The sequence below is a fragment of the Artemia franciscana genome, chromosome 20, assembly GCF_032884065.1.
Source record: "Artemia franciscana chromosome 20, ASM3288406v1, whole genome shotgun sequence".
Classification (NCBI taxonomy): domain Eukaryota; kingdom Metazoa; phylum Arthropoda; class Branchiopoda; order Anostraca; family Artemiidae; genus Artemia; species Artemia franciscana.
In genome coordinates, this window is record NC_088882.1 from 17907136 (window position 1) to 17930980 (window position 23845).

The following is a 23845-nucleotide window of genomic DNA, read 5'->3' on the forward strand; positions in this document are numbered from 1 at the left end:
AAGGCACTATGTAAATTTTTTTGAAAATTCGTCCTTCCAGTTCAACCCTTAAATTAAGCAAGTTCTATCAGTTGTAAAATCTGTTTCTCGTTTTCCTTCTTAGCTCTTTATTCTCTTTCGTCAGTCCATGTTTAAAATATGTATATTTATTAACTACAATATCTTTAAGCTAGTGAAGGAATGTCAATAATACATTTATTAAATAATGGAAGGAGTTCACTTTCCTGGAAAAAAATATGTTATGAACCGTTCCACCTTTACATTTATCTCAGCAAATATGATGCATCCAATTCAAAACCACAAAAATATAGGCATCGAGTTTTAATGTGACGGCTACTACCTTCCCTAACATAAGAAATTTAAAAAAGTAGGATGTAAATTAAAGTTTACACATTTTAATTCCAATAAAGGACTTGAAAATAATATCTAACAACAGGATTGACTTAATGGTGTTCATCTCTAGATTCCCTGAGTTTCTTCTCTTTGAATTCCAGAGTGTCTTCTTCAGTATGAGGCCAAAATGATTTGGGATTTTCTGGATTAAGTGCCTGAAAAAAACAGACACTATAAGCTGTTCTACATTTTTATTTATTGCAGTTAACAGTGGTTTCGCGTTGGCTGTGGGTTTACTTAAGAATTTAGAATTGTTTCTGGCTGGTGGATTATTTTTAGCTGACCAATAAAAGACTTTCTTATGTTAAGTAGTTTAGATAATAGAACAAAAATGCAAACCACTTTTATAATTCAAATGTCAAAAATGGCTGTGTTGCATAAAATACAACTTATTTTTCGACTGAACACTAACAAAAATTATAACACCAAAATAACCTGGAAAAAAAAATTATACTTCCAAAACAATAGGAACTCAAACCTTACCAAGAGTTGTTCTTGAATGGCTAGGGAAAACAAGTGCATTTGAGATACTTAAAATGGAGCCCACGCACAAGTTTCCCTTTAAGATGATTTTTTTTAACAACTTTAAACGACATCGTTCCAAGACCCAAAAATCGACAGGGTGAATCCCCCCCCGAAAAAAAGCAATTGCTCTCCTAGAAATCTTCTGATTACTAGAGGGTTCTTGCATCGTTGGGTCCAGGTACGTGTGCAAGAATTTACTTTAGGGGACAATATTTCGGCCAGGGAGGGTGAAAACTCTTGAAATGCAGATAAATAGGCAAACCATATAAAAAAATATGGCAAAGGCGGAAATCTTTCGATATTCGGACGCCATGGGACATAAGACCCCACCCTAGATGCGTCCCTGAGTGAGTCTTTGTTCGCTCGAGCATCATTCGAAGCACATTTATTCCATAAAGGTAATAAACCAGCTTGAAATAGGAAAGAGTCCTTATGCATTTAACTAAAAAAAATAATAATAACAATAATCCGTTGTATGTTTCAAAGTGAAACCACGTTAATAGGATTAAGAATCTATTTCTTTTTTAATGCATTGTATTCTCATTTAAATTCCCACGCCAAGAAACTGCTACAAACAACACCATCTACCTTGTTTTTAACTCTTCCATAAAATATTAAATATCCTTGTATGGATTCCAGATACTCTGCACTTCAAATCAACCATATACAGTAGTAATTTAATAGTCGGGCCAGTTCAATGTTAATGTGTAACTTTCGAAACAAGTGATTTTGTGGCAGGCCAACAGCTGGAACTGGCATCAAGAGGACAAGATACTTAAAACACTGAATCTATCAGTTTCAGTTATATTCATTCACAGAGCCAGAATTATGATATTACTTAACTTTACTTACAGAATGATTTTCAACTATTTTTCAACCTCTTTTTTAATCTAAAAAATGCAAACCTAATTTCAAAAATATAATTCTGCTGATGGATGAAACATAACCTGTGCTATTAAATGATAGTAAAATGACATCTTACGCTAGAATATTAAAACCGTAAGATCGTGGGAAAGTAACATATGACAAAGTTATGTAGGGAACATTAACCTTAGAAAATAATGGCGATATAAACAAGGATGAGTGTGGGCAATGAAAATACGAGATAGGGAAAAATATCTGTGTGGTTCACCAAGTAAACGAATCAGTGGCTGTTTAAGATAATTTTCAAAAGTGGAGGAAGCATAAAATTTATGTTCAGGTAGTTTACAATTTTTATGGAAAAGATCCTTTGGACGAATTTTAAGTGTTAATAAATTGTTTTAAAATTAGTATGACACCATTTATTACGTTTGGAAATACCGCAAAAATTATCTATTGCATGTAGTATTTTCTTTATTTCTTAAAGTAGCTAAATAGAATAACAAACAGTTTTAATCCGTGGATTTTTGAAATGTTGAATTAACTACTAATTATTTATTAACTTACATATTTAAGCAATATTATCCTTATTATTCAAAGTATAACGTGTTAGTTTTCGGCTTGATATCGGAAAATTACAAAAGAACTCAGTGTTGTCAATGAAGACAGAAGTTTTATTTTTATTTTTCAAATGTTCTTCTGTTAACACAAGTTCTTAGACGTCAGTCACTTTTTGAAGTTGGTCTTAATTGTCTGTAGACTTTTGGCAGTTGATGTGGTTAAGTGGCTCTTTTAATTTTGCTTTTTGAAGTTTGCCTATTTATTTCGGCTCGTGCATTTTATTTTATATATTTTTAAGTCTTAAACTGAGGATCGCTGAGAGCTAAGCAGAAGTCTTGGCTAAAATAATAGCTGGGTTTAACTAGCTAAAAATAATTTGCTCTACATTCTTCTTCATACATCTTTTGTTATAAATAATAGTAATAATAATAATAATTTATTTATAACCCACTACACAAAACAATGTGAGGATAGTGGAGTAACAAGAGAGAAAACAAAATAAACATCAGAAAAGAAAACAACACAAAAGAAGAAAAAACACATAGTACAACAAAATCAATAGAACAAACGGATGAGAACAAAGGTACAACACAACAAAATCAACAAGGAAAAAGGTCAACAGAACAGACAGGTGAGCCCGTGGTATGGGGTAAACCGTCGACATACTTGTGCCGATAACTTATCTTGAAGCTCCTGTAGTTTTGCAGTTATATCGGGAGCTTTGAATTTTCGGATTATTCTCCGATTTCGATACGATAGAAGTAGATAAAGCAGGTATTTACAGTATTTATAGCAACATCTACGTAGTTTATATAAGTTACTCTTTTTCAGTAGAATGAAGGACCCAGAAGGATAAATTACATAGTGATCACAAAAAACTGAATACAAAGAAACCAGAGCCTTTCGATTGTACTTAAGGCTGGTTCGACACAATCTTGGAGCATACAAATCTGACTTTTTTACAAGCTTCAGATATTGCAGTCTGATGGAGGGACAAAATATTTTTACAAATTGTTAAAAAAAAAACATCGAAAATTTTCCCCAGAGAGAATGGATATATTTTAATTGTAAGAGGAGTATTTGGCAAGGTACCGTTAAAATAAATATGCTTGCATTTTCCAAGATTCAGATTTACTCCAATATCAAAGAAATCCTTTTAGCCCATTGAACTATACTGGACAGGGAAGAGTTGCATCTACTAATAAAATGAATATCATCTGCGTAAGCAATACATGACACGTCAGTAAACCTCATAAAATACGTCCGAGAGATCTTGGCAATTATCCCAGTAATACACATCTTGAAAATATAAGGTGACAACACTCCACCTTGCTCAACCTTCACGTACACGACAATGGACTGCCATATTTTCTTGCATGAGAATCCTATTTAGTTTTAAACGCAAGTGTGCATGACTATACCAATATCTCAGAATAAAGATAATAGAAATATTTACATCGTTTACAGGAAGAGAATAGAAAGCTTGACTATGAACAAACTATCGAACGCCCTAGAAATATCCAACGAACAAAAATCAACTTGCTCATTTCGTTGAAAGGCTTGACATAGAACATTCGTGAGTACCCTGTGGGTGTGTGCACAACTTATTCCTTGCTTGAGCCCCATTGATTGACGGAAGTAGAATATATTATAAAATCTTGCTTAGCGCACACGTGACTGAAACGGGGCGATAAAAAGAACAAGCAGAAGCATCCTTTCCACGTTTCAATATTGATGTAACAGTTCCATAGAGGAAACTGTCAGGAACTACGGAACTAACCAAACACATTTGAAATTATAACTGCAAATGAAACATCAGTTCTCTGGAATCAGGCCGAATATTTTTAACAGAAATACCAACTATATCATATGATTTTGATTTGAGCCGCTTCACTGACTTAATGATAAGGTCGTACGAAACAGGTGAGACTTGCCGCTGTGATAGGTTACTAGGTCAACAAATGTTTAATGACTTACTATACACCGAATGCACAGAATGATTTAACTTCGATAAAATTTGGGAGTAGTGTGACAGCCATCGAGACGAAGAAATATTGCATTGAGTATTATATTCATCAAACTTGGAACTATTTGAAACATTTTTCCAATCTTTCTTATTCTTATGGAAATTTTTCCCACTAAGACGGGTTTTTCTGAAATACTTTTTATAAGCAATCTTTATTGACTGCTTAATATCAAACACTTTTCCCGAAGGAGGTCTGCCACACGCTAACCAAATTCGAAGCCAAAACTTCGCTTTATTTTTTATAGGTTTAAGCTCTGGGTTAATATTCCACACTGGTTGCCAAGTAATAATGCGACATCGATCAAGAGGCATACCACACCTTCCGCTTGCTTCAAACAAGAAATTATTTTTAAATAGTAAATATTAAAATCAAGTTTTTTATTCGGGCAAGGGGTACTAAGTTGCAAAAGGCGGTAGGGCACACGAACAATAGACAAAAAGGAAGCAAGCGTTATTAAATAAACGTTCCAATTTGCCTTTTCCCAATTTGATTTTTCGAACCATTTTCTCTTCTTCGGGGGATTAGCGTGAGGAAATGAAGGCAAAGAAAGTGTCAAAGAAATGGGAAGGTGATCAATGTCGCGGTAATCTTCGTTAACATGAACCACAGAAGAAACTAGGCATGCAATTAATAGACAATGATCAATATTTGATGTCGACCCGGTGTGATGCATGTACGAGTAACCTCTATCATTTTTGAAAACATGGCATGGGCTAGAGAAAATATCCAAAAACATTTCCGAATGGGGGGAAATAGTATTTAAATCAGTATTCATATCCCCCAAAACAACACACTGTAGACCGTTTGAACTAATGTCCTTAAGTAGCTTCTGTAGGTGTGTGCAAGCTTTCGCATAAGCATTCAGGGATAACACTGTATTTTTGTTACATGTCTATCTGAAAAATACTGTACCGGAGATAAATGGGACAGTTTTTTATTTACTATGCACGCAAGACCACAGGATGGGCGGCCACGTGTACGTCGAGCACTCACCCGAAAATAAAAAGATCTTTGCTTCGCTTTAGGAAATCAACGGAAGAAGAACATAGCAGATGCTCCTGCAGACACACAAGGTCATTAATAGAAAGCAAATAGTCAGTTGAGTCATCTTTACCCTTGGTGACATTTATGTTATATGAAACTATGGAAACGTCCAATTCATTCATTTAAGGTTTGGGGTTTTCTTTCTCTTCCATTGTTAACAATATTACGCAGAATAGGGCACCGTAAACTGTACGAAACATGGGATCCATCACAGTTAGCGCATTTGGGCTACATTTGACAGCGAATCACTTGTTGCCTCATGAGGGCCAGCACACCGAGAGCATTTCGGGAAAGAACTTTCGCACGCTGCCTGTAGGTGGTTGGGTGAGCGGCACTTGTTACAGCATCGTGGAATATCGTGAAAAACAGATACTCGAATTGATTCATTCTCAATCCGGATGCCATCTTTCAAAGCATGGTCGAGTGACCTGGTATCCGTAAAACAGAGCTTCACAGAACTCGAATTGCCAAGACAAGCAGCATCAATGATCCCAGGGACCTCCTTAAACAAAGCGAGTTCAAAATCACTTTCAATGCCTTTAACAAAACCATAGTATTTTTTGGCTTTCATTTTCACGATTGAGGAGGGTAGGACAGACTGGACCGAGACACAGAACTCCGGGATAGCAGTTTTATCAATGGACACAGTCATCTTGTCACCAACAGGTTTAACCGACAGAATCGATTCATGACCGCAAACTTGTTCCAGAGCTTGTCTGCGTTTCGTAGGATTGCTCAGATCAGGCAGAACCTTGGAGATAATTACAGCGGCATGGTTTTCATTGTTGTGAGACGAGAGGGATGGGAAATTAGTTTCGTAAGACACTATTTTCGAAGATATAGCTTTTAACATCTGTTCGCAGCTGTTTACTTTCACGGCTAGTCTAGAATATGCTACCACTCGTACACAGGGGAGTCCAGTAGGTACACGGATAGCATAGCAAGGAATATCCAAATCATCATTATCACACTTACGTAATAGATCGAGAATATTCTTAACATTATTCATAAGAAATGTTGTTTCATAAGAACTCTCTTTTTCAGTTTCTAGTATAAGCTAAATTATCATGACCATCATTTTACAACATATATATTAATCTTAGCAATGAATTACGTTTACAACATTGTTCTAAATGGTAACGGCATTCTTTTGCATTTTTTTTTTTTGCAACTTATCACTTTGAAACTACAACACTCTCAGATGTTAAAAATAGTAATCAATTTAATTTCTAAAGTAAGCCAAACTATGTGTTCCCTGCCCTTAAAAAAGGGACCAAGTTATATCTTATTATTCTTCCCAAGGAGCTCATATTCCATCACTTTTTTTTCACATTTGGAGAAGGTGGGTCTGGATTAAGTCTTATTTTAATAGGGTTCCCCCGAATATCTATTTTCTCTGGTAGAAACACAGCTCCCCAAAAAACAGGAATTTCTAGGAAAACTCCATAAAGCAAAAAATAGTTAACAAGAGCTAAGAGCTCATATGGCACTTGTGACGAGGCTGGAAGAGCCAAGACCCAAGAGCTCATATGGTATGAGCTCTAGCAAAATTCTAGGAATCGATAGACTGATTTAAAAGGAAAATAAGAGGCTTAATGCCAGTCAGGATTTAAAATAAGAGCTCTGAGTCACGAAATCTTTCTAATTATTAAAATTCATTAAGATCCGACCATCCACTCGTAAGTTAAAAATATCTCATTTTTTTTTATTTTTCCTCTCCCTTCAGCCCCCCCCCCCCAGATGGTTGAATTGGGGAAACGACTTTATTAAGTCAATTTGTGCAGCTCCCTGACAAGCCTACCAATTTTCTTCGTCCTAGCACCAAACTCGCAAAAGCACTGAACCCCACCCCGTAACTCCCCCAAAGAGAGCGGATCCAGTCCGGTTACGTCAATCACGTATCTACGACATTTGCTTATTGTACCCACCAAGTTTCATCCTGATCTCTCCACTCTAAGCGTGTTCCAAGATTTCTGGTTTCCCCTCCAACTCCCCCCAATGTCAACAGATCTGGTCGGGATTTGAAGTAAGAGCTCTGAGACATGAGTTCATTCTAAATATAAAATTTCATTAAGATCCGGTCATCCGTTCTTAAGTTAAAAATACCACAATTTTTCTAATTTTTCCAAATTAACACCACCACCCCCCCCCCCCCAGATCCCCCAAAGAGAGCGGATCCGTTCCGGTTATTTCAATCATGTATTTAGGACTTGTGCTTATTTTTCCCACCAATTTTCATCCCAATCCCTCCACCCTAAGCGTTTTCCAAGATTAGGTCCAAGATATTTACTATATTATATAGTATTAACAATAAATATTATTTATTATTTTTATAATTCTATTAATATACAATTTTTTCAAGGCAAGCACAAATGGATGGGGAAATCATCCATGCCAACATCTAATGGTTTTCAGCTATTTGCATTCCGAATTTCCACATGATATTTGCCTGTTTGCAACTCTTTTTCGAATCCCTTCCCTTTCGAGGTGGGCATGTCATATGCCCACCATTATTCTTGTCTTTTGGAAAATGTTTTATGAACAAATATTTAAAGTTAAGAGTCAGTTAAGTACTTTGAAGCCAAAATCTCAAAAAAACTTAATCAATTTTTCTTCTAAATGCTCACTAATAAAGAGAACAGCTACTTGAAGACATAAAACAAGGTACTGCTTGAAAGTTATTGTTTTTTTTTTTTTCATTTTAAGTTTCCTAGCCATGGTAATGATAGCGTTCAAAAGCATGGTTCTGAAACTCGGTGGCTTTGAAGGGCTGGGGAAAATATATTTTTTCAAGGAATTGTCTAACGATAGCTTAAAGATAATTTTTTGAATATCAAATATTAAACAATAATTTTTACGAAAAACTGTGCTTGATCCCACTTTCTAGGGTTATAAAGAAAGACAGGTTATGATGGCTGGGCCACTTTCCAGATGACTGCCATAGGTTGTGCTTTTTGGCCGCCCACCTGAGGCCAAACAAAATACAGATCGTCCCTAAAGGAGTATGAAGAGGTAATAAAAAAGGATTTGAAGGAAATTGGAACTTCAATGGAGGGAATAAAGAGTCAACCTTTAAATAGACTGAGATGAAGATGTGCGTAATCGGCTGTGTTGGCCTAAGGCGGCTCAATGTTGTGGTTAGTTGTAAGTAGTAGGCTTAGTAGCAGAGTTTCTTGGGTTGCAAGATAAGAACTAATTTTCCCAAATCCACAAAATTCTATGACTGACTTAAAACAATGTATCAGTTATAATTATATATAAAAAAATTCGGGAGATTCCTATTATTTGCTCAAGTACTTAACCAAGGAGAATCTTCAATAGACTTTATCAATCTGGCTTAAAAAAAAAAAAACTTCAATTGCAGAAATGACTGGTCTTTTTTTATATTCATTTCGGATTTTAGGAAGCGCCTATTCCCTTGTCTTGGGCTTCATTAAAACTATAACGACCAATGGTTCCATTTCGTTCAAAAGTATAAGAATTATTAGAAATGTCGTTCATCATGTTAAAATTCGAAGCTGGGTCACAAATACACATCATGCCTTTGGCAGCAAAGTGATCCACTATTCTAATATATTCTAATATTCTAAGATATATACATAAAAAAACAAAAAAACACACACCTTTTCAGGGAAAGCTTCAAAAAAGTCTTCCAAGGTCATATGTTCAAATGGTATCATCTGCCCAAGCTTGCCCAGCTCAGCTTTGTAGTTTTCAATCCTTCCTCTGGATTCCTGAATAAACTTGGTAATTTCTTTTTTCTAAGAATAAAAAGAACAAAATCAAAACATAGAATATACTGTAACAGACAATAAACTAGATTCTCCCTCTCTTTTTTGCATAAAACATATACAATTTAAAAAAAAGCAAAACACTTTAGACTTTAGTCACAGATGAAAAACAAGAGCTAAGAGCTCATATGGCACTTGTGACAAGGCAAGAAGAGCTAAGAGCCAAGAGATCATATGGTATGAGCTCTAACAAAATTCTAAGAATCAATAGATTGATTTAAAAGGAAAATCAGAGGCTTAATGCCGGTCAGGATTTAAAATAAGAGCTCTGAGTCACGATGTCCTTCTAAATATCAAAATTCATTAAGATCCGATTACCCACTCGTAAGTTATAAATTCCTCATTTTTTCTAATTTTTCCTCTCCCTTTAGCCCCCCAGATGGTCGAATTTGGGAAAACGACTTTATCAAGTCAATGTGTGCAGCTCCCTGACACGCCTACCAATTTCCATCGTCCTAGCACGTCCAGAAGCACCAAACTCACCAAATCACTGAACCCATCCCCCTCAACTCCCCCAAAGAGAGCGAATCCAGTACGGTTACGTCAATCACGTATCAAGGACATTTGCTTATTCTATCCACCAAGCTTCATCCCGATTCCTCCACTCCAAGCGTTTTCCAAGATTTCCCCCTCCAACTCCCCCCAATGTCAACAGATCTGGTCAGGATTTGAAATAAGAGTTCTGAGACATGAATTCCTTCTAAATATCAAATTTCATTAAGATCCGGTCACCCATTCTTAAGTTAAAAATACCTCAATTTTTCTAATTTTTCCAAATTAACACCCCCCAGCTCCTTCAAAGAGAACGGATCCGTTTCAATTATGTCAATCACGTATCTAGAACTTATGCTTATTCTTTCCATAAAGTTTCATCCCGGTCTCTCCACTCTAAGTGTTTTCCAAGATTTCTGTTTCCCTCCTCCAACCCCCTATATCCCCGGATCCAATTCGAGTCGAAAATGGAGCATCAGAGACATAAGATCATTCTATATATATCAAGTTTCATTAAGATCCGATCACTATGTGATCGATCATAACGTGAAAATACCCCAATTTTCACGTTTTCCAAGAATTCCAGTTTCCCCCTCCAACTCCCCCAATGTCACAGGATCTGGTCGGAATTCAAATTAGAGCTTTGAAACACAAGATCCTTCTAAATATCAAATTTCATTAAGATCTGGTGACCCGTTCGTAAGTTACAAATACCTCATTTTTCCGAATAACCCCCCCCCCAACTCCACCAAAGAGAGCAGATCCAGTCCGGTTGTTTCAGTCACGTATCTTAGACAGGTTTTTATTCTTCCCATCCAGTTTCATCCTGATCTCTCCTCTTTAAGTATTTTCTAAGATTTCTGGTCCCTCCCCCCAACTGCCCCCCCCCCCATGACGCTGGATCCAGTTGAGATTTAAAATAAGAGATATTAGTTACAAGCTCCTTCTAAATATGAAGTTTCATGAAGATCCGATCACTCCTTTGTAAGTTAAAAATACGTCATTTTTTCTAATTTTTCAGAATTAACCCCCCCCCCCTCCCAACTACCCCAAAGAGAGCGGATCCGTTCCGGTTAGGTCAATCATGCATCTAGGACTTGTTCTTATTTTTCCTACCAAGTTTCATCCCGATCCCTTCACTAAGTGTTTTCCAAGATTTTAGGTTTCCCCCTCCCAACTCCCCCTCCCCCAATGTCACCAGATCCGGTCGGGATTTAAAATAATAGCTCTGAGGAACGATATTCTTCCAAACATCAAATTTCATTAAGATCTGATCAACCGTTCGTAAGTCTGATCAACCCCCCCCCCCCAGATGTTCAAATCGGGAAAACTATTTCTAATTTAATCTGACCCAGTCCCTGATACGCATACCAAATTTCATTGTCCTAGCTCACCTGGAAGTGCCTAAAGTAGCAAAACCGGGACTGACAGACCGACAGACAGAATTTGCGATTGCTATATGTCACTTGGTTAATACCAAGTGCCATAAAAAAAAGGTGTGTCCAAGATGACCTGTCCTAAAAGGAGTAATCTTAACAATCAAACAAATTGTACTAGTTTATTTAATTTTCAAGGTAAAGTACAAGTTACCGGAGCCTACACACATAGCTTTGCCTACCCTTTCACGGCGTGGGATTCCGATTGGAATCACAGTCTTTGCTGCAGCATAAGTGCCATCAAGTTATAAGAAACTGAATCGAAAATTATACCATCAGATAGCAGACATCGAGCTCTTTCGAATGAGTACCTGTTTAGACGCACGAACATCTGTTGGGTTTTACCCGTGTCATTTCCGTTCTTCGTTTTGTAATTGAAGAAACTCCTGAAGGTAGGGAAAATAAATTTTCTTTTATTTTCTTTGATTAGAGTCTTACAGTTAAAGAAAAAATTGGGCAGATAAATAATGATTAGAATATCAAATACGACTAATTATTTGAGGTGGGGGATCTCTGGTTTACCGGTAGGGCCATTCATTTGTCTTGATCCCATAAGGCATCAACCGGCCATGAAGGTAAAACAAACGTTATAATAGTCGGTTTTGTTTTGCGTCGGTTATTATTTTTGTTCGTATGTTTTTGATGATTTCTTTGTAACCTTAGAATCTGTCTAGCCACACCACACGAAATGCGAACCACATCTTTTCGCGGAACGAAGCTGTTCTGAGAACTATCTGATCTAGAAATCAAAGACAATGAGGACTTTGACCACGAGGAAGATGATAACGATCCTGCCTGGAACCCCCTGTCGACCCCTCCCTTGAATATGACGTCGATGAAGATGACTTATCTTTATCGTCGTTGATTCACGTACATATCGTCAACTGAAATGCAACTCCACCACCATCCCCTTTGGTTGCCTCTATCATCAGTGACCCATCTACCTCTGGTACAGTGACACCTTTCCAATCTTCATCTCAAAGAGAATTTCGATGGAGAAGACAAAACTTTCCATCATCCGATGTAACCTGAAAGTCTTCTCTTCCTCCACCTCCTCGGGAGATTCCAACCCCTGTTGAAGTATTTCAAGCAGATTTTTGACGATGACATGGTCAAAGGCCTTGTTTGTCAGTCCAATTTGCATGCAATGTAGAAGGAGGGTGTCCAACTGAAAGTCACAAGTAAAGAGATGGGACAGTTCCTGGGAAGCCATATACTCATGGGCATAATAAAACAGCCCACAATTTCTCAACACTGGGGTAGAGCTACAAGGTTTCCCCTCATTGCAGATGTCATGTCCAGAGACCGGTTCAAAACCCTTCGAAGATTTTTTCATGCAAATGATAGTCATCTTGCTGTTCTAAAAGGTCAAGACGGCTACGACTCTCTTTTCAAACTTCGGCCGGTTATAGATGGACTGCAAGTAAATCTAAAGAAGATCCCTGCAGAGGAAAGGCAGAGGATTGACGAGCAAATGGTCCCTTATAAGGGAAAGCTAAGCTTCAAGCAATACCTCAAGGACAAACCCAACTCCTGGGGAATCAAGATATTCAGTCGTGCATGGGCCAGCGGGATCATCTACGACTTTGAGGTCTATACTGGTAAAGGTTCGGTTCCAATCAATGAGCTTGGTCGGGGAGCAGAGGTTGTGCTCAGACTAGCAGAGATGATTCCAAGAAACGAGAACTTCAAGCTCTTTTTTTGACAATTATTACACAAGTATACCACTGATTCGTGAGCTCCTTTTACTTGGGATTCATTCAGCTGGCACCGTCAGGGCAAAGAGACTGAAAGTTTGCTCTATCGAAGCTGATGATGTACTGAAAAAAAAGGAAGAGGAAGTTTTGACTATAGAGTTTAGACCAATAGCGGTAGAGTGGCTACGAAGTGGTTCGACAACAAGAGGGTCTGCATTGCTTCGTCATTGGTCGATGCCGAACCTTCAGACAACTGCAAACGCTGGGACAGTGAGTTGAGGAAGTACGTCGACGTTGTCCGTACCCCATGCATTGCTGAGTACAACAAATTCATGGGTGGCTTTGTCCTCAGTGCCAAGCTCATTGAGCTGTACAGGATAGATATCCGTGGAAAGAAATGGCATATGCGTCTCTTTTACTATTTCTTGGATCTTTCAGTCATCAACGCATGGTTGCTTTATCGGCATCATATGGGTCAGCATGGCCGAACCCACAAGAAGAGCCTCTTAGACTTCAAGAGCGAAACTGCCAACTACCTTACCTCTGCAAATAATGGAAATCCAGGGTATCGTGGATAACCCCTCAGAGACCAAGACTGTTCCACTCCAAAAAGACCAAAGCTTGTCAAACCAAAGCCATATGATAGTGTTCGCTATGATGGCATCCAGCATTGGCCAGAGGCAGTGGCTGATAAGAAGCGATGTCAGCTCTGCTCTGCTTATGCTCGAATCCAGTGTTCAAAGTGTCAGGTTTAATTGTGTCTGGTGCAGAAAAGAAACTGTTTCAAAATCTTTCATACCCAATGACTATTTTGTATTTTTTCTTCTTTGCATTGGCATTAAAAATAAATTTCCATGTTAGATCAGTAAATGGATTTTGTGGCGTGTGACAGTGGATGATGTCAATTGGAGTCATGACTGTAAGTCTGGAATGAATGAATGAAACTGATATTTTATTTCAAACTCATCATATGTCAGGTCATTTAAGGCTAAAATCTGAAAATGGATTTATTTTTTTCTTTAGCTCTATCATAATTCAGTGCTGAAAGTGTTAAAAAAACAAAGTATGAACTGCAGTTTACATAAGATATAATAAAAATACATACCATTAAAAAGAGCACACACTGGTAATTTTCAAAATCTACATCACAAATTTAAGCAATGTTTTCATTAATTTTTAATTGCATCATAGTAGATCCTCTCAATGAAACAACAGAAACCATGAAAAAAAATGCTGATAATTTATCAATAACTGATGATGAATAAAAAAAAAAGGTCAATGAAATTTCTTGGTGAAATGAAGACACCCAATAAAAGATTGTTTGTAAGAAGAAGAAGAAGAAGGTGCACTACCTTATTACTTTAATGCATTAAAGAATTTATATTCTCTAAAGTTTTACCAAGATTATGCTCTACAAAATGGTTACAAGAGAAAATTATCATTGTCATTCTTAATCAATCATTTCACATGAACACGTTGTCAGCAATGAATTTTGCTTCATTCCTTTGTCATAGAGAACAAGGCTTTGGTAAACAAAATTTCCAACTCTATTATACACAAAAAAGGCCTAACAATGCCATGATTTACAAACTTATTCAGAAAAACCTACTTCCAAATATATTAAATTCTGTTGGCCAAATTACAGAGTGGTGTCAATACACCAAAATTTAGAGAGGGAGTGTGTGTAGTTTTTGAAAGTTTAGAGGGGGCAAATTTATTGTTTTTTCTACATAAAATACAAAAAGACATTTTTCAACAAAAAGATACCCCCAAAAACAGCATTTTCCGACAGGACAAATGACCTGCCCCCCTCCCCTTCTGTAATCAACGCCATTGCTGTTACAAGAGATCAATCTTAGGTGGATTTTCTAGTACATTCAAGCATGTATACAAAAGAAAAAATTCTTACTGCTTCTGCTTCCTGGGCATCAATTTGAGAACTGACTTTATCTTCTGGGTAAGGTACTTTCAAAGCTTCATATTGTTTCTTGAATGCATCAACCATAGCTGGATTTGTGAGAGATTTCCTATAGTGTTCCCAATTGATTGGAGAAGGTTGTTCAGGATATGACAAAGCCCTTAAAACAGAATGTATAAAAAAAATGGAATAACAAAATAATAAGCATTTACATCAATTGTTGTTTTTTTTCTTTTTTTTCAACAAGATCTGAAAAGCTTAAAAGAAAGTGAAGCTTCAGATCTTCCAAATTGGAAAAACATTAATTAACCAGTTTGGAATCAAGAGCTTTTACTTTAAAGCATGCATAGACCAAAGACTTTACACACTTAACACTTTCAACAGTCTAATGTATAGAAAGACTGGAAAGTAAACTTTCAGCCACAGGAATATTGCCTGAGAATAGCAGATCTATTTGAGCCTATGTCCAGAAACCCTCCCTCACTATTCTGTTAATGAGGGAGGTAGCCTTACTTAACCTCCTGATATCTACACTGAAGTTTCATATGACTTTACTGAAAGCATTTTTGAGTGCAAAAAAAAAGTAGTTAAGAAGTAATTACAAGTGTTTTATTGACCAATTGCTTTTTGAAACCTTTGAACTGTAAATTTAACTGTTTAAAGCAAATACACATCAAAAAGCTCTTCCATTCTTGAAGTAATGTGAAGAACAATTTTGATCCTATTCCAATGCCTTGTATTTCAGCAGCTATTGTAATCCCTTCTTGCTATTAATTTAAAAACTTTTTCCACAAAACAAGTTTTCAGTAAAGAGCTCCATTAATCCAAGAATGAGCAGAAATACAAGTCAAATAATTTTCCAAGCATAAAATTAACACCAATAAGCGAAAATTAATGTGAATAAAGCTGATAACCCCCATGCCTTCTCAAGACCAGAACTTGAATTTGTTTTACTGAAAAAAAAGAATGACTGTGGATTGTCAGTTAAATTGACATATACTGATATTTATTCCTTGAAATTCTGATAACTTTTTATTTATGAAAGCACGAATATTGGAAACATTTAAAATGTATTTTGTTTTCAGTAAAGTGCAAATTATGTTCTGATCTTGAGAAGGCATGGGGGTTATCAGCCCTGCTCATGTTAGTTTTTGCTTGTTTTGAATTTGACTTGGCTATTTATTGTAATTTCTGTTTGTTTTGAGTTTCATTTAGTTATTGATAGTGATTTGAGGTACTTTTATACTTTCAAGATTATTTGACTTTATTTCTGCTCATTCTTGGCTTAATGGAGCTGTTTACTTTTCTTAAAAAAAACTTCTTTTGTGGAAAAAGATTTTTTTTAATTAATCTCGATTCATTATTTGCTGACACAGTCTTTTTCATGGTAAAAATAATATTTTAAATCTTTTCAGTTGGTTTCTAAAAGAATTCACAGCTTGGGTTGCTATTTGTGTGTCAAAATGAACTGAAATTATAGTTGTGCCCTTTTGACAAACCATATACACATAATACTTTTAATTTAGTTAGACACTCCCCTCAACATTCTCTGAAAGGATCACCTGAATACCCTTTATCTTCTTGGAAAGTAAAGTTCAAACATGCATACCTTTCTCACTAACATATACTATGTGTAAACAATGAGCAAATTGCCTAACTTACAGCCCTTGTCCTGAGGACTATGGAGAGGTTGACATCCCCATAGACATACTCACTGGACCTTTCAGTGATACTGAACAAAAAATCTCTCTAAAAGTTTTGATTGGATATGTTTTGGGGAATGATAGGCATGGGGGGGGGGCTGATTGCCCACCATTCACTTTTGACTCTTAAAAAGGGCACTAAAACTTCCAAATTCCAATCAAATGAGCTACATTAGATCCAAAGTTTATACAACAATCCATTCCATAAAAACCTTACATACCTCAGGTATAACTTACAACCCTTGCCCATAGGCTCTAGGGAACTATATCCACCCTATAGACATTTTGTAAGATTTTTGGACCATTGGTAACAAAATGGGGATCTCACAATTTGCATTGAATGCATTTTCGTAAAAGAGGATGTCAGGGAGGGAGGCTAATTACTCTCCATCATGTTTGACTCCTAAAAGGAAACTAGAGCTATACATTTAAAAACAAATAAAGTTCACACAACCACCCTTCCATAAAAATATGAGCTGTGTGTGTGAGGGGGGGGGGGTTCCACCATCTGATCACTTTGAATCTTAAAAAGGTTGGAGTTTCTTCAACAAAAAATTGCCATCTCAAAATTTCTATCAGATGCATTTTGGGAAAATATGAAGTGTGTGGCTATTGCAGAAAATTCCCCCATGAAGAATTTCTCTTGCAGACTATTGCAGATATATATTTACAATAAGTATAAAAATCCAAATTCTTTTTATGCATATATTGTTATCAAAATCCCATTTTTTTAGAGTTTTGGTTTCTAGGGCTGAGTCACTCTTTACTTAATGGTCATGGTAAATGTACCACAGGTCTTAAAAAGGGTACTAGGACTTCTGAATACCAATCAAATGAGCCCCTTCTGAAGTTTATACAACCACCTTTTTGTATAAAAACCTTATATGCCCCAGGCCATAACTTACATGAGGTTGTCATCATCATTACATGAGGGGAGGGGGTTGCCATCATCAAAGACATAATTTCTAGACCTATTAACTATGCTGAACAAAATGGTTATCTAAAAATTTTGATTGGATGTGTTTGGGGGAAATGTTGGCATTGGAGGGGGTCAGTTGCCCTCCACCCATTTTTGACAATTAAAAGGGGAACTAGCTCCTTCCATTTCCAATCAAATGAGCCTTCTTCAAGGTTTCTACAACAACAGATGGCCATCTCAAAATTTCTATCAGATGTGCTTCAGGAAAATACAAGGTGTGTGTGTGTGGGGGAGGGAGTATCCACCCTCTGATCACTCTGAATCTTGTAAAAGGGACTAGAACTTCTGACTACCAATCCAATGAGTCCTCTTCAAAGTTTAAACGACCACCCTTTCTATAAAAACCTTATATGCCCCCCGGGCACAACTTACAACCCTCACACTGAGGGCTGTGGGGGAGGGGGTTATCATCCTCAAAGACACAATTTCTGGACTTTTCAATTATGCTGAACAAAATGGCTATCTCAAAATTTTGATTGGACATGTTTGGGGAAATGGTGGGCATGTGAGGTGTTAGTTGCCCTCCAATCATTTTTAACTATTAAAAGGGACACTAGACCCTTCAATTTTCAATTGGATGAGCCTTTTTTGAAGTTTCTTCAACAAAAAATTGCCATCTCAAAATTTCTATCAGATGCATTTTGGGAAAATATGAAGTGTGTGGCTATTGCAGAAAATTCCCCCATGAAGAATTTCTCTTGCAGATATATATTTACAATAAGCATAAAAATCCAAATTCTTTTTATGCAAATATTGTTATCAAAATCCCATTTTTTTTAGAGTTTTGGTTTCTAGGGCTGAGTCACTCTTTACTTAATGGTCATGGTAAATGTACCACAGGTCATATAATTGACTTACCAGTAAAGTGAACATACTATTTGATGCCTTTTCTTATGTAGTTTACAAATATAATAATTTTGTCTATCACAAATTCAAATTTAAAGACTTTTTGACCTAACCTAACAATAAATAATTTTGGCACTGAGAAAATGTAGTATTATTTTGTTGAAAACAACCAAGAAAACAGCACTGAGAAAACATAGTATTATTTTGTCAAAAACAACCAATAACTCAATACTTTAATTGAAAATTCATCATTTTTAAGAGCTCAAAAAGTACTTAAATTTGAATTTGCAATAGAAGCAATTATTATATTTGTAAAGAGCATAAAAAAGGCATCTAGTGGTATGTTCACTTTATTAGTAAATCATTTATATGAACTGTGATACATTTACCATGGTCACTATCACAAACTGTTTGGTTAACCGATAAGCCTTGGAAAACACCCTCAAATAGAACACTGGTAGTAGGCATAGACATTAATTTTGGTAAAATTCTAGTTAATTGACTTCTTGCTATCTCAGAAAGGGTTTAGGTTAGGAAATGAAACTTTCAGGGATGAATCTACAGACTAAAGTTTGTCCTGGGAAAGTATTTTGAAGCAACTACCTTCTCCCTCTAGAGGGCCCTGACTTTTGATGACCTTTAAAAATATGTGTGTTATAAAAGTGAAACCTTGCAAAATAGATCTTCTGCTTAGTTGAAGTACAACAAAATTGTTTTCAGCTTCATAATTTTGCTCAATTCCATTTCCTAAGGTTTTAAAGATATGCAAATACAGTTCCTAAATTTTGAAGAAAAAAAAACATTGACATGGCTCAAAATTCTACTCAAATAACAGGAATTGCATTTTCAGAACTAAAGGCAGAGAAAAGCAACCAATAACTGAAAATTAAGGTAAAATGTTGTTTTGTCAAAATTTCAATAGATATAGACTTGTCATGTAGACAAATTTCACGGCCCTCTAGAAGGAGTGGAGGTGGGTACTTTAAAATACCTTCCCAGAACATACTTTAGTCTGTAGATCCATCCCTGAAAGTTTCATTTTCCTAACCTAAACCCTTTCTGGAATAGCAAGAAGTCAATTAACTAGAATTTTACCTTAATTTCAAGATTACCTTGTGTACATATTTCTGAGACCCCACAACTTTTACAATTTAAATAGAACAGTTTTTCTTAGTAGGACTATAGACTCCCTATTGAAAATCTACAGAGCCTTTATAGATTCAGCTGTAGGCAAAATTTACATTGCATCAACTACTGAAACTGCCCTCTAGTACCCACTATCAAGCTTGATTCTGTTGTAGCTGAATTACAGGGAGCATCATGGCACTTGCATCTACTGATACAGATTCAGCAGCCAGAAAGGCCAAATCTATGTCTCTCTATTTTACTCTCAACTTGGAGAAGATTGTCAGGGAGACCTAAGTGTATCCAGATATGTGACAATGGTGATGGTATGTTCTGAGCAAGGCCTACAGGCCTAAAATGCATTTAAACAACCAAGCCCTTTGAAGGTCCTTAGCAACATTTGAAAGTCTACCCTAACTAGGCTAAATGTATTTTGAGTCTGAGAACAGGCTATGTCAACTTATGGACAGGTAAAATTGGAGCAAACAGTATTACTGGCTTTCATATAAAGTGAATATACCACTTGATGCCTTTTTTTATGCTCTTTACAAATATAATAATCACTTCTACTGGAAATTCAGATTTAAGCACTTTTTGACCTCTTAAAAATGACCTATATATGGGGTCATTACAAATCTGCAATAGTTTAGAAACAAATTTGGGCATTATATTTGCACATCATGGGGGTGGGGGTAAAGCATAGCATATATTAAATATGTAAACTAACCATTGCTGTTTTTTTTTATGTGTTTGTGCTGTTGCACTGGTGATTTCTCTTCTCATTGAAATTTGATGTGCACAAACACATACTAAAAAAAAAAAATACAGCAATGGTTAGTTTATGTATTTAACCCTTTAAGTCTGGATGTCCTTTTAAAAGGACAAGCACATTTGATTGGTAGCAATGACTAGTGTATGGTTTCCAATGGAATATACCATCTCTTATATGACTCAGTAGTTCAAGACTTGTCAAACAAGATGTTGCACAAGGCAGTGTGACACTCAGTTCAGTTGCTAGGCCAAAATTGGTGAGAGAGGTCCAGCAAGGGGTGAAAGGTGGGTACTGATTAAAATATTATTAAAATTATTAAATGACTTTCAAAAATTCTAGAAAAAAATCAGAGTGTAGTTAGATAGTGTTAAATTAGAATTTGATAAGAGGCTAGGATCCAACAGTAACAATGCTGGTGTATGAACTAGTTTCTGACAAGCTGTCCTTTTGAAAGGACATGCATCCATAAGGGTCAACAACCTGACAGCTATTGCATGAAAGAACATTAAAGGAAAATATTAAGTGTATTTCATATATTTGAATATGTTTTAATGCATTTATATCCAAAGTATATTTCAAGATGGGTGACAAGTTTGAGAAGGCATTGAAGAAGTCACAAAACTTGCACGCTTGGTAAAATTTTGAACCAGAACAAGCCCTAGAAATGTTTATGGAACTACAAGATGGAGTTGTTTCCAAGATGTTGTATCTTTCAGATTCCAGTGATAGCCAGTATTTACTGCTGAACCCCAAACTAACCAACTTCTACAATTTAACACAGCTGGAACTGACGTGAGACAGCCTCTCTCCCAATAACTTTCTTGATTCCCATGATCTTGAAGAACCTGGGCCCTCTACCAGCTCTTAGTCCTCTACTAGCTTTGACAGGGCAACTGAAGATCAGCAAACTTCAGCCAAAAAGGTAAACTGATGAAATAGGGGTGAATACAGGTGGTGTTATAAGGACTTCGAACCTTATATTGAAAATCAGCAGGTTATATGTGCATATACTCCCCCCCCTCAACAGAGTCCATGTCTCTGGCTGAATATTTTTCTACATTTTTCTCTGATGAAATGACTGATTAGATATTGTTAGAGACAAATTGCTATGCAATGACAAAGGACAACAAATTCATTGATGTCATAAAACAAGAGATTTACTCTTACCTTTCAATAACTCTACATGGGAATAATAAGATTGCCTAGCTACAATCTCTACTAAGAGAAGGAGCTGAACTATACTCTTGTCTCTGGAAAGATGTCCTGAGACCATTTCACATTGATTCAAAGGTACTTGCACTTCAATGACAACAGTAAGTGCAAGCCAAAAACCAATCCTGGACATGATCATTTGTTCAAGGCAAGGCCCATAGTTGACCTGCTGCAAGAAAATTTGATGAGAACTGAGCCTGAAGAAAGACAGAGTATTGATGAACAGATTATACCATTCAAGGAAAGATCTGTTATGTGGCTGTATCTCCCAAACAGGCTGCACAAGTGGGGAATCAAAGTATTTACTTGAGCTGGAAGTAGTAGGAGCATGCATGACATCAAAATTTACCAAGGCCAAGAAACTGTGGAAGCTGGGCCCTTTGGTCTTGGTGGAGATGTTGTTAAGAGCTCTTGAGATCCCTGGAACCCAAAGCAGGGCCCAAGATGTTTTTCAACAATTGGTTTTTGAGTGTAGACCTTGTTGTTCATCTGAAGGAGATTGGATATGATTGCATTGGAACTATTTGTCAGAACTGTCTTTCAGGATGCAAACTGATGGAAGAAAAGAAAATGAAATGGTTTTGTTTGGGACATGTCAACTGGAGAGTTGAAAAATTGACAGAAGTTTGTTTGGTGTGCTGGTATGATAACAAAGTGGTCATACTTGTGTCATACTATGTTGGGGTTGAGCCTAAGGATACCTGTAGATGTTGGGACTCCTCTGAGAAGAAATACATGGAAATCAAAAGGCCTGCAGTGATAAAAGAGCACAACAAGTACATGGGTGGTGTAGACTAGGCTGATATGCTTATTGATCTGTATTGATCAAACCTGAAGGCAAGAAAGTGGTATATGCACATATTCTACTACATTCTTGACAGTGCAGTAGTCAATACCTGGCTAATTTATTGTCGTCACTGCTGGCAGTCCAATGACAAACCAATGCCTCTACTGAAGTTCAAAACCTTCATTGTATCCTCTCTCAGATACTCCAACACACCCCAAAGGCGCCCTGGTAGACCATTATCTCTGGAAGCTGAAGATACTCCTCCATGAAAAATACCTACACAGTCTACCTCCCCCCCTACAGACAGGCATCATGATGGGTACAACCACCATTTCCCTGAATTCAGAAGAGATAAAAAAATGCTGCCAAATTTGTCAGAGGAATACAAAACTCCTGTGTAGCAAGTGCCTTGGAATTGCACTGTGCCTTGTTCCCAAGAGGAACTGTTTTCTCTCCTACCACAGGAGGTGAACTCTTTTTTACTTTTGTAGTAGGCTAGCTACCAGTTTTGTCTGATACAAAAATACATGGCATTTTTTGAAAAAAAATACTCCACTAAGGATAGATGTCCTTTTATAAGGACATGACAGATCTTGAACCCTGAACCAAATACTGAAAATTTGACTCTATATTCAAGTTCAGTGATTTTTTCATCTTGAAATACCCTTCAAATATTTTTTTTCCTATTGATTTCATAATTAAGTACTTAAAGGGTTAATATATGCTATGCTTTACCCCCACCCCCCTGATGTGCAAATATATAACCCAAATTTGTTTCTAAACTATTTTAGATTTGTAATGACCCCTTATATAGGTCATTTTTAAGAGGTAAAAAAGTGCTTAAATCTGAATTTCCATAGAAGCAATTATTATATTTGTAAAGAGCATAAAAAAAGGCATCAAGTGGTATATTCACTTTATATGAACACCAGTAATACTGTTTGCTCTAATTTTACTTATGGACACAGGTATAAATCCTGTGCATCAGCATGTATGAGTCAATAGAATAAGCATATCATTGTCTTTCTTCTTGGCAATTTCTAGAGATATTTCAAATGTTGGATCTTTTCTGTAGGACATTCACCAGTAGAAAGCAAAAACCCAAAATACTCAAATATTTTTTTGATATTAATGTTTTGATATTTTATCTCATGCATCAATACTGATACTGAATATCACCTGACACTAGGTACACCCATCCCTCAGAGTTTCATTTTCCTGACGAAACTCCTTTCAAAGATAGCAAAAAGTAGCTAAACTAGGATTTTAGCAAATTAGGTCATCTGGTACCTGACACTAGGTACACCCATCCCTCAGAGTTTCATTTTCCTGACGAAACTCCTTTCCAAGATAGCAAAAAGTAGCTAAACTAGGATTTTAGCAAATTAGGTCATCTGATAAAATCAAGTTGACCAAAATCAGCAATTTACCTTAGGCTAACCTCTATAATTTAGAATTCAAGTTACTTACTTTCTTATATAGCCATCAGATTTTGCTTTAAATTGGTTATACATAGCCTTTTGACTTTCTGGTACAGACTCAGCCATTTTGGCCCAATCTATACTAGACCTAGCAATACGTTTAGAGGCCATTGATGTAGATTTTCCTTATTAAAAAGTTTTCTGATGGCTATTCTTAAGAATACGGCTGAAGAAAATGAAATCCTTTTGATGTTT

General features: G+C 36.4%; 1 protein-coding gene across 1 annotated transcript; it reads right to left on the minus strand.

Annotated features, from left to right (window-relative positions):
* Positions 1–379: 379 nt before the first annotated feature.
* LOC136039833 (ATP synthase subunit d, mitochondrial-like) lies at positions 380–23845 on the minus strand. The gene is made up of 4 exons (XM_065723746.1): positions 23640–23845; positions 14737–14905; positions 9035–9172; positions 380–548 (listed from the first exon to the last, which is right to left on the minus strand). Exons 1-4 carry the CDS (start codon positions 23759–23761, stop codon positions 444–446), a joined length of 534 nt encoding a protein of 177 aa, XP_065579818.1. The 5' UTR covers positions 23762–23845; the 3' UTR covers positions 380–443.

Bases quoted from the DNA above. Each gene is read 5' to 3' on its own strand.
- LOC136039833 (XM_065723746.1), bottom strand. From the start codon at position 23,761: ATGGCCTCTAAACGTATTGCTAGGTCTAGTATAGATTGGGCCAAAATG. The intron at 14,906-23,639 runs GTAAGTAACTTG...TTCTGTTTTAAG, and splicing joins TCTGATGGCTATATAAGAAA to GGCTTTGTCATATCCTGAAC. The intron at 549-9,034 runs GTGTGTGTTTTT...TGTTTTTTTCAG, and splicing joins TTGAAGCTTTCCCTGAAAAG to GCACTTAATCCAGAAAATCC.